We start from the raw sequence: 12399 nt of genomic DNA, 5'->3' as shown, positions 1-12399 counted from the left end.
AATTAAACAAACAAATCAGTGGTAGGTGAGTTCAGACAACTGCACAAAGCAGGAAAGTGAGAGATGACTAACACTTCATAAATAGTTGAAAGAAATCCAAGACTTTGAGATTTTGGTATACCCAATGTGTCCGAACAACATAGAAATTTACCGTATAGAGAACAACATGCATTGTGTTTACACCAAATAAGAGCTGCTTAACTTAATCACTTTCCAAATTTATTTACTGTATAGTGGTTGCCTTTCACAAGAAAAGCAGTATGTGGCCTCAAACTCAAATGAGACCACTTAAAAATGACTGTTTGAAAGTCAATATTCCTGTGATCTGGCATAGCAGACTCCCCTGCCCAGATTAAGGTGCCAGATTTCACTTAGATTAGTTATTATAATTTGATTTCTCAATTTTAATTATTTTAGTTTTGATTATTCACATGTAATTTATGTAACTGTTACGCTGAGATTTGAATGTGCCCAGATTACTCCAGTCCTTTGAATTAACAGTTAGTCTCTTCGCTAACATCCCCGTTGGCACTTTCATCATGTGACAGTTCAAGGGCAAGTACTTTTTAAAATGTTGAGAGGTTGTTTCCATCGGGCTTCAGGGCACTGTGTTTCAGCTGAAGCAGTATTATAGCACATTTATTACAGCCTCAGTGCCAGGAACCAGGTTTCACCATCACCTCCCATGTTGTTAATTTGGAGTTTGCACTTTCTGCTAGTGGTTGCGTGGACTTCCCTAGGTGCTGTGTTTTCTCCTACATTCCAAAAACATGCAAGATGATACATTAATTGGCTGCAAAAATCTCCCAAGTGTGCAGGTGGGCAGCAAAACCAGGGAGTTAAGTACCTGGGAGAATAAAGTGGGATTAATGTGTAAGTGCTATAAGTAGGTCGTTGACTGTCAGTGGGCTAGAATGGCTGGTTCAATGTTGCATCACCATTAATCCTTCCACCAGTTATTAAATCTGTTGATTTTTCCAGAAAAAAAATCTTCCTATCTATTGTCTAGGCTGCTTTTTAAATTAAAAACATACTTTTCATTATATCCAATAGCTATTTTATAAAACAGAAAATGTTCTCCAACCTTTTCATACCCTTCTTGTTATATGTCAATCAGAACTACACAGTGAGGGAGCATGGTGTGTCAAGAGTTCAGAATTTGATTTTGTTGTCCTCTGTAAGGAGTCTTTACAGCCTTCCCATGAAATGAGTGGGTTTTCTCTGGGTCCTTCCATAGTCCGAAGACTTGCTGGTAGGTTAACTGTACATTGTGGTGCTACTAGGTTAGGGTTAAATTGGGGTGGTTGTGGTGCAGTGTGGATTGAAGGACCAGAAGGGTCTACTGTGGCAAACCTATACAAATAAACTATCTGGTCATTATGCTTCTAGTGTTCTGTATGGTTGCAGAATAACTTCTTGAACCTACTGTACAGAAAAAGAATCCAATAGTAACTAAGAACGATCCAGCCACTTCATAGGTCAAGGTTCTGAACTGGGGCGGAGCCAATTTTGGAGCCATTATACAGGATCTTGCAGTGATTGGGCAAGATTGTTTACAGGTAAAGTAGCATCTGCCAAATGAGTGACCTGTAATAGTGTGATGTTTAAAGTTCAAGGCCTACCTGTTGCTGTTAGAGTGAAGGGTAGGACTGGAAGGGTAGTTTTGGGGAATGCTGACTGCAAGAGAGCTCTGCTTAAGAAAAGGAAGAAGGTATACATGGTGCAGAAGCCTTTGGGAACTAGTGAACCTCTGAATGACAATGTATGAGTGCAAAAAAAGATGAGAAGGATCTGACAGGCTAGATAAGCAAAGGCCCAAAGGGTTCTATAGGCATATTAAATGTGGCTAGTGAGGAAATAGGTTCCCTCAACTTGTAGCCGAAGAAGAAGCAAAATTCTCTAAAGAACATCCATAACTTGTCCAGTAGCTTTGCACAAACTCTGAGAATGCACCAGGTAAGGCTGACAGATTTTTGCTTTGGTTCCTCACACCATGGGAATGTTTCCATGTTTATGCCTTGTACTGAGATAGTCCAGAACTAGAGAAGTAGAAAATGGTCTGAGACCACATTTTCCTCTCAATGCAGTTAACAGCTTGGAACATTTTCATGTACCTGATATTTATCTACTTAAGACATTCAACTCCTTAATATTTAGTTCCTTGAAATATTAATCAAGCACTATGCCTTTCTCTGGTTACCAACAAGCTTCAACTTTCCTTTATTATGCTCTTTTCCTTCCCTTGAATTCCAGCCTTTTCACCTGGCTGTCTCTTAATTTCCACCACTTTTTCCCTAAGTTTTTTTTTAAAAAGATCTTCATTATCTGGGATCCAACATTAGATTCCCATTGTTTTATTCTTTTCAATCTAGGCTTGGATGTCCCACATTTCCCCTCAGACCACTCCTGCCCTACCTTCACAGCTCCTGCTTGCATGTCTCTAACTGTTCTGACATTGATTTACCCACTTCTGCCAAATGATTTGCATTTACTTTCAGAATCTAGAATAGGCGTTTTTGCTAATTTCTGATTGCCTTTAGAGACAAGGCAGAGAGCAAGGAGTAAAGAACCCTGGATGGTGGTGTTTAAATGCAATTGCTGCCCACTGTGGGCTTTGGGTGGTTCTCACCAAGCAATGGTCAGCAAATAACGTTGTTTGCAGATAAATGTACTGCAGCCACTAAAACAGTGAACAAAATGTTTAGGGAGGTGGCTGAGGGCGGGGGCTGCTTATCAAAATCGGTTGTTTTGCTTCAGATGGTTAAGATTGCATTGTTGGCACTGTGTTCATCTAGGTAGTCCATCACATTCTTGGTTTATAGAATATGAATGGTGGAAATACACTGGGATATGTCACTCACTGCAATGTACCCAGTCTCTGCCCCGCTCTTGTAGCATGGCATGAGTGATCAGTCCAGATGAGTTTCCATTCATTGGTGACACCCCCTCCCCAATGATAATGAGGGTAGGAGACTGATGATAGTGCTATCATGGCCTGTCAAAGGTTTCTGTTAAGACACAATTGGGAAATGGCCAGTGCCTAACCCACATAGTACAATGACACTTGACACTCCATTCCTGGATGTTGCCTTGGTCTTGCTACATGTAATCATGAACTGCTTCAGTTGCTGAGAAGTGGGAAATTGAATTGAACATTGTGCAAATATGTCCTGATCTGGTCTCAAGATGGAAGGCTATTACTGAAGCAACTATTTTTAAAAAAGTTTGGATCCCTTTTCCTCAATCCTAAAGAACTCCTGCACTGATGTTCTGTTCCTGGGCTGATTGCCCTGTAATAATCACAATTAACTTAGTTTTGAGCAAGGTATGACTGACTATCTGCATTTGCAATGACTCCCACTCAAACGTTAGCTTGCTGACAAGTTAGTTTCACTTCACTGGAATTCAGCTTTCTACTCCATACTTGGGCAAAGGCTGTAGTGAGGTCTGGTGTGGTTTGGGCAAAGCATATTCTGGGCATCCTTGAGGAAATGCCTTCTTGATGGTTCTGTTGTAGTGGAAGCCACATTAGGATGGTTTTCTGCATGGTTAGTTAAATGCCAGTCTTTTTAAACTGTATTGGAAACCTTGCAAATATGACAGAAACTAGTGGATGTGGCCAGTCCATCATGGGTAAAGCCCTCCCCACCACCAAATACAGCTACACATGAAAGCAGCATTCATCAGGATATGCCTCTATTCTCACTGCTGCCATCAGGAAGATGGTACAGGAGCCACACACACATACAACCAGGTTCAGGAGTAATTATTACAACTTAACTATCAGTCTTTCAAGTCTCACTTTCAAGGATTCTTCATCTCATTCTCAATATTTCTTTCTTTCTTAGAATTTGCACAGTCTGTTGTCTTTGCATGAACTTAGTGTTCAAATCTTTCATGGATTCTATTATGGATATATTGAGTATGCCTACAAGAAAATTATCAGGGTTGTATACAGTAACATATGTACTTTAATAATAATTGATCATTGATACCATAGGTGGCACGTTGCAGTTCTGTTAACTTCACTTTACAAGTGCATTCAGTCATCAAGATCATGTAGAGTTAATCAAATTGTCAAGAGCTTGGCTTCTGTGATAATAGCATCTCAGGAGAAAGCCAGAATGGACTATTTGGTACTTCTGTCTAAAAATGGTGGTGAATGTAGTTGGCATATATGAGCCTGGCACCAATAAATTACTGGGGTACAAATTGCAATGACAGATAGAAAAGGCACAGAAAAAAGCAATGTGATAGATAAGAGGGACTTTAATATGCAGGTATATTAGGGAAAAAAGTTGATACAATGGTTTTTTAAGAGCAGCTTGTGGTTGAGCCCACTAGGGGTTCAGCTATTCTGTGTTGGGCATTATGTAATGACCCAGATTTGATAAGAAAACTTAAGGAATCCTTCAGAGGCAGTGATCATAAACCTGATAAAATCCAGCCTACAGTTTGAGATGGAAACAAGGATGCAGAAGAATGTAAGTTGAAGCCAGTTTGGCTGATCTCAGTGGTTGGGAAGATGGAGCTGATTATTAAGTAGGTGGTTTCACGATACAGGGAGACACATGATAAAATAGGGCAAACTCAGCACGGATTCCTCAAGGCAGAATTTTGCCTGAAATCTGTTGGAATTCTTATAAAGTAACAGGTAGGATAGACGAAGTCAGTGGCTGTTTGGACTTTCAGAATGCCTTTGACAAGGCAAGGGCCTATGGTATTACCAGGAAAGATACTAGTATAGATAGAAGACTGGCTGACTAGCTGGAGGGAAATGGGAATAAAGGGGAAACTTTCAGGTTGGCTGCCAGTGGCAAATGGTGTGCCACAGAGATGAGTATTAGCATTGCTTCTTTACGTTTATGTCAATGATTTGGATGAAAGAATTAATAACTTTTTGGTCAAGATGGCCAAAAGGGTGGAGGGGCAGGTGGTGTTGAGCCAGCTGGGTAGCTGCGGAACTTAGTTTGGAGGAATGGGAAAAGTAGCAGTTGGCATGTAATGAACCGATGTATTATCATGCACTTTGTGAGAAGGAATAAAGGACTGGACTATTTTCTAAATGAGAAAATAAAAGTACAAAGAGACTTGGGAGTCCTTGTGCACGATTCCCTGGAAGTTCATTTTCAGGTTGAGTAAGTGGTAAGGAAGGCAAATGCAGTGTTAGCATTTATTGAGAAGACTAGAATACAAACGCAAGAATATAATACTAAAGGCTTTATTGGACATTGGTCAGAGCACAGTTGGAGTAAGAGTTGTTTTGAGTGTCCCTCTCTCATATATAAAAGATAGACTGGCTTTAAAAAGGGTCTAGATGATGTTCACAAGAATGACCCTGGGAATAAAGAGCATTTCGTGGCAATGGGCCTGTACTCACTAGAGTATCTCATTGAAACCTATCAAATACTGAATAGTCAGGATAAAGTGGCTGTGGAGAGTGATTTTTTAAAAAAAAATATAGTGGAGAGTCTAGGACCAGAGAGCACAGCCTCAGAATTGAGGGACATCCATTTAGAACAGATGAGGAAAAATTCCTTTAGGGTGGTGAATCAGCAGAATGCATTGCCACAGATGGCTGCACAGGCCAAGTCATTGGGTACATTTGAGGCAACGGTTGATAGGTTCTTGATTGGCCAGACAGTAAAACTTAATCATTATCCACTTCTGCTTACCTTTAATTGAAGATTCACCCAGTGGATGAACAAGTTCAGTTTAATTTGGATGACTAAATAAGGGTATTTTGCACCAAGAAATTTCTGGGATGGAGAAATAGTTACTATAATGCATCATGTGTGATTGTACATCAGTTTTATTTTCCATCAGCCAAATTAAATCAAAAATTGGGACCAGTACAAAAAGCTGAAGGTTTTTAAAAAAAGTTGTGTATCCATATAGTACACTGAAGCAGAAGTCACACGACAGCAATATTTACTGAACAAGACATTAAAAGTCTAAGCTACAATACACAAAAATGGAAAACACCAAACACAATTAAGTTCAGTTTGCAAAAAAAACTGCAGCCACTTAGATTCCAAAACCTACCACTGAATCAATATCTGAAGAACTTAAGTGTCTTGTCAATTCACCAAAATCCTCCACGGACATAGGTAGAAGGTTTTCTGTTGTCTGCAGTCTGGAAGGATGACTGGAAACAACCACATAATAAAACAGTTATTCATAAACGCAGAGTTTCAATTGTCTTGGTGGTTATGGATGCCATTACAAATCTTAAAATTAGCATGTATCAAATAAAGTATGTTTGACAAGTGTAGTTTTATTGAGTTTATGAAATAATTTGCCGTTTGTGGAACCTGCTATGTGCAGCAAGTTAATGACAAGTCAATGTCTTAATAATGCAGCTGCTTACAGAGCCAGGAAACCTGCAATGGAATCTTCCTGCTTTGTCAACAGAAATGCCTAGACTTGATATGAGGCCTTCTCCTGACAATCCAACATATTCCACCATATTTAAAATCATTTACCCAATGTTTAATAAATTTATGATAATGAAATGTTGACATAACTATTGGCCATAAGATAGTGAACAAAATTAGACTCTTTGGCCTATTCAGTCTACTCTGCCATTCCATGATGGCTCATTATTCCTCAACTGCATTCTCTCCATAAACCCATCCTCAGCCTTAAATATCCCCAGTCATCTATGGCAAGGAATTCCAGATTCATCAGCCTCTGGCTTGCTATTTTTCCTGATCTACTCGCTAGAGGAAACATCCTTATTTGCATGATCTAAGGCCCAAATAGATTACATCAGTAATACCTTCGTTCTTCTGAACTCCAGTGAGTACAGGGCTAGAGCCAGCAAATGCTCATGTTAACCATTTCATTTCCTGGGCAGTTCTCAAGAACCTTTGGATCCTCTCCAATGCCAACATATCTTTTCTTAGATGAGGATATCAGCTCACAATTAGTAGTCTGACCAATATCTTATAAAGACTCAGCATTACAACCATGCCTTATATTCTACTCCTCTTGAAATGAATGCTAATACTGTATTGCATTTATCTTCCTTCCCACCAATTCGAGTTAACCTTTAGGGAATCCTGCAGAAGGACACAAATCCCTTTGCACTCTAATTTCTGAATTTTCTCATTTAGAAAAGTCTATGCCTTTATTCCTTTACCAACGTGCATGACCATACACTTTCCTACACCATATTCTATCCACCACTGTTGTCCATTCCCCCCCCCAATCTTTAAGTCCTTCTGCAGCACCACCCTGCTTCAACACCACCTTCCTTTCCACACATCTTCCCATCATCTGCAAGCTTAGCCACAGAGCCATCAACAACATGAAAAGCATTCTCAACAGCGACCCCTGTGGGACACCTAGTCACCAGCAGCCAACCATAAAAGGCCCTCTGCCTCATACTAATCAACCAATCTTCAACCCTTGCTAGTATCTTCCTTATAATACCATGGGCTCTCATCTTAAGCAGCCTCATGTGTGGCACTTTGTCAAAGGCCTTCTGAAGATACAAGTCAACATCCACTGACTTTGTTTACTCTGCTTGTTACTTCCTCAAATAATTCCAACAGGATTTGTTAAGCAAGACTTCCCTTAAGGAAAAAATGCTGACTTGGATGTATTTTGTCATGTGCCTCAAAGGATCCTGAAACCTCATCCTTAATACTAGGCTCCAACATCTTCTCAACCACTTTAGTCAGGCTATTCATTCTTCAGCCTCCCCCATATGCTCGTGGGAAGGACGTAAAAATTTTCTTAGTGAATTCAGGAATCCCCTCCCCCTCTAGAATTGAACTCTAAACCTCACCGAGCTGTAATAGTTTTGTGCTTGCCACTATGCTAGCATGGTGTCTTCTTTAGGACACATCTATCCTGCACCTTCTGAATTGCCCCCAGAAACTCAGCCATTGCCCTTCTGCTGTCATCCCTGCTAGTGTCCCTTCCAATCAACTTTGGCCAGCTCGTTTTTCATGCCTCCAATTCTTTTACTCCACTATTATACTGATACATCCCACTTCATCTTCTCCCTCTCAAACTGTATGATGAATTATCATTATGACCACTAACTCCTAAAAGATCTTTCACCTTAAGCTCCTATGCAAATCTGGTTTGTATTTGACATGCCTTCTTTCTCTCACTGCAATTTGTACCACACATCCTGACTACTGTTGAGGCCTGCATACAACTCCCATCAGGGTCTTCTCACCTTTGTTTCTTAATTCTACTCAAGGATTTTACATCTTCCATTTCTATTATCACCTCTTTCCAAGCACTTGATTTCATCCCACCCTCTGCCTACCTGCCTGTGCATCCCAGTTTGGAGCTAAGGATCTTCTTTCAGCCATTACTCAGTGATGCTCACATTGTACCTGTCAATCTCTAACTGTGCTACAAGCTTACCTTATTTAGTATACTCCACACTTTCCAAATTCAACACCTTTCATCACCCTTCAACACTTTTCGATTTTATCCCCATGTTATACTTCAACTCAGCCGACTGCAAATTTTATCCTACAATCTGCTTGTCCTTCCTCAGTCTCACTGCATCTACTCACATACCAACTGCCCCATGCTCAACCCTATCATCCCAATTCCCATTCTCCTGCCATGTTAGTTTAAACCCTCTCCAGCACCTCTAGCAATTGTCTCTGCAACAGAAACACCCAAACACGAGGGGATCCACCCTCACATTCCAGTGGTACTCTGATCTTTTTGTCCAGGTCACGTGTTCCCCAGAAGAGAGCCAGCCCTGCCCCAATTCCTCAGCCACACAGTTATCCACCATATAATCCCATTTCTACTCACTGGTGTGTGGCACACAGTTCCAGAGATTACTTTCCTCCAGGTCCTGCTCTAAACTTCCTGCTTAACTCCTTATATCCTCTTCAGGATCTCCTCTTCCCCAAACCACCCTCCCCGAATTTTCCTACATATTCTTTGGTACCAATATATACCATGACTTCCAGGCTGTTCACCCTCCCCCTTTCGAATGCTATAGACCCAGAGACATTACTGACCCCGTCACCTAGGAGGCAACATACCATCCAGGTCACAGAATCTCCTGTCTACTCCTCTAACTATGGAATCCCTTAACACTACTGCACTCCTCTTCTCCAAGTACAGAGCCAGACAATGCCAGAGTCCTGGTTGCTGTGGCTTCTCCTGTACCCCCCCCCCCCCCCAACAAAAAAAAAACAGTAATCAAAAGATATACTTAACTATTGAGGGGAACGGCCACAGGGGTGTTCTACACTGGTTGCCTATTCCCTCTCCCCCCTCCTGACAGTCACTTAGCTACCTGCTTCTTGCAACTTGGGTGTTGCTACCTCCCTGTAGTTCCACCACCACCACTTCATTTTCACACAAGAGCCAAAAGGTCATCCAGCTCTAGCTCCTTAACACCATCTCCAAGAAACTGTGGCTTAATGCATTTCATGCAGATGTAGGTATTAGGGCAACTGGAAATCTTCAGGACTTCCCATCTTTCACATGAAGAACATACCACTAACCCTGGACCCATTCTCACCACACCAGCTTTGTACTTATGGATAAAAATAAATACATTCGCATCTTACTCAGAGCCTCCACCTGTTCTCACCCAAGCCTGGCCACCTCCAGACACTTCACTTTATTGGTCTGAGTGCCTAATAGATCATTGATAACAGCCCTCAAGTCCCTAAAAGCCTTGAACTCTTTAAATCTTGCACCTTCTCTTCCACAAGCGAGAGCTCATGATGACTGCAGCCCACCAAAAAGTGTTACTTACACTTCGGAGACAGAGATCAGTTCAGTCTTTATATAACCACTTGTCTTGGCATCATCCACATCCATAGGCTCTGAAGCTGAGAAATTGAATAAACCAGAATTTAGTTAAATGAGACAAAAACTTCCCTTTATAATTTGCACAGTACCCAAGGTACACAAGTTCAACCTTCTCCTACAGATTATTCATCTATCTATAACCAACTGTGCTACAGGTGCCCCCCCTTACAAAGGTAGAGGGTTCCTATGAAACCTTTAAGGCGAAATGACGTAAAGCGAAGAACCATTAATTTATATGGGAAAGATTTTCGTAAAAGCGAAAATCCTCTTTGTAATGCGGAAACAGGTTACTAAAGTAGGTCTTTTGTAAAAGCAAAGTGGTGTAAAGTGAACATTTATAAAGTGGGGGACACCTGTATTGCATAATCATTTTTAAACACATTCCTTAAGGCAAGATTATTTAAGAACCGCCAGGGACATTTGCTCCCACTGCATTTGACGAGATTTGCCTCCAGTCCAGTGGGCCAACTGTAGAATAGCACAACCGCAAGTCCCTAGCCAACCTTGAAGTCTGGCTGCAGTTTTAGTATATTGTATGGTAGCTGCAGCAAATAACAAGTGTTGTTCTGGAGTTCCCAGTGACCCAATAAATGCTGCGGCACAAATGGCAGTGATGGTCCTGGTGGTGGTTGATGCACTGTGCACTGAGCAGACTGAAGACAAATACTCTTGAAATGCAGGTGGGGACAAATTCCCAGCGATTCACAGGTACTCTAGCCCTAAAGCGAATGTCACAATGGTGTTCAGAAGTGATTATGGTCTGAATGGATCCTCACCAAGTACAATATGAAGTTCTGCAACTGTTCAATGCACATCTCTATTATTCCTTTATCCTCCTGCAGTTCATGAGTTCACCTCAGCCTTGCTTAGCTTACTTACAACAAATTTCACCAGTGCTTTTTAGTAAGATGGCTATCTAAGCCCAAGAGGAGTGTGTAGGCTGTGTTTTCCAGTAAGTATCATGGAATAAAGTACACCAGAATTGTTCTACAGGAGAAAGAGCAACTTCAGCAGGAGGGACGAGAAGAACCTTTCCCCTAAATGGATGCCAAGATGTACAGTAAATTTAAAATACAAATGGAAAAAACTAAGGAACACAGTGCCACACAGACATTTTGGGTCTAAAATCTCATACTCAGTCATGAACAAGAGTTTTTGCTTTGTGTGAGTAGAAACATTCAAATTGGAAACTATTTCCCCACTATTGCCCACCTCACTCCACTGCCACAAGCCAGAATTTCTCCTCACCACTTTTGTACCACCACCTTAATGCAAATATTTTGAACTGAACAACTGCAACAGGAGGAAAAACTCTAGTTCAAATTGGTCCCACTGCATTCGTGCTTAGGACATCTTAAATTTCTAGTCACTGCAGCACATTCAGAGAATAAAGGTCAAGATACACAAATCCAGAAGCAGTCAACTTCTGTGCCAACTGAGTCAAAGAATGTGTTAATAGTTAACCTTTTCAGTGAGACCTTCACACTGATTCAACACAAAAGTTAATGATTGTCAAGTCCCATCAACATTTTCAGAACATAAATGTTTTACTATTAGTTCTGGCCTTATACTTACGATCTTTTGGCCTGGAGTAATACTTTCCAAATGCTTGGTCTTTGGGGATCTCAGGATACAAATACTTCAATGGGTTTTCAGGAATGTTCTCAGCTGCCATTACTTTGTAATTGCGAATGATATCGGGGAAGGTAACAGCTGACAGTTGATGCTTGGTGTATGGCTCGACAGAGTGAAACTGAGGCTCAGCTGGGAATAGAAATTAAAAAGAAAAACAGATGGCAATAAATTAGTAAGCACACAAAAGCAGATATCCAGAGAGTAAAGAAATGGACAATTCTCAAGCTACTAGAACTTTAGTGCCAACAAAAGTTACTTATAATATACTCCAAATGCAAAAATCCTCTATTTAACATTGGTATTGAATCAAAATGCTCACTTATGTAGTCATTGTATTTCAGCATGGTGGGTGTATAGGGTGGTTGGGTCCTGACCAAATATTAGGAAATGTCAATAGCGATTATATAGCTTCTACCACCCAAGACAACTCCGCCTTCACGTAGGACTTAGGTCCAGGTGTACCCTGTCTTGCTGAAGGAGCTCTGTCTATGGCAAGTGTCAGCTAAAAATCACTGAAGTCTCTGGCAGCAGGGAGATGGAGTCCAAGCTTTGGTGGAGGATTGTCTTTGTACAACAGCAGCAAAGGTTGGTCAACACTTAGTGTATGATACCCAATCGGGAACACCAGTAGAGGTCAAATGCTCTAGTTAGATAAGCACTGCAGCAACAGAAGGCAATGGCAAACCACTGTTGAAATTTCTCCCTGGTCAATCATGGAAAGAAAGAGGAGGAGGAAACCAGACAATGGCGTGAACGGGGTTGATTCGAATCAACAGAACACCTCGCTCAGTAGAGGTAGTCATGTGCTGCAAGTGATACCAGACCGTCATCCAGAGACTGTAAGCAATAGGGCAAGGCTAAGGGTAGCAACATGGAACATCCGTACACTTTACCAGAAAGGAAAGCTGGACAACACAGTAAATGAAATGAAAAGATTAGAAGTTGATATCTTAG

At 41.1% G+C, this 12399-nt stretch overlaps 1 protein-coding gene across 1 annotated transcript in view; it reads right to left on the bottom strand.

Moving 5' to 3' along the window:
* LOC140728360 (signal transducer and activator of transcription 1-alpha/beta-like) overlaps positions 1–12399 on the bottom strand; it is a 53276-nt gene that overhangs the window by 2685 nt on the left and 38192 nt on the right. The window contains exons 21-23 of the mRNA XM_073046972.1: positions 11386–11574; positions 9755–9830; positions 6046–6148 (exon numbers count right to left, since the gene is read on the bottom strand). Coding sequence (XP_072903073.1) covers positions 6046–6148; positions 9755–9830; positions 11386–11574 — 368 coding nt within the window. The remainder of the gene's footprint in view (positions 1–6045; positions 6149–9754; positions 9831–11385; positions 11575–12399) is intronic.

The sequence above is a fragment of the Hemitrygon akajei genome, chromosome 5 (assembly GCF_048418815.1).
Source record: "Hemitrygon akajei chromosome 5, sHemAka1.3, whole genome shotgun sequence".
Classification (NCBI taxonomy): Eukaryota; Metazoa; Chordata; class Chondrichthyes; order Myliobatiformes; family Dasyatidae; genus Hemitrygon; species Hemitrygon akajei.
The sequence above is the reverse complement of the archived record's forward strand: the minus strand, read 5'-3'. Positions and strand labels throughout refer to the sequence as shown.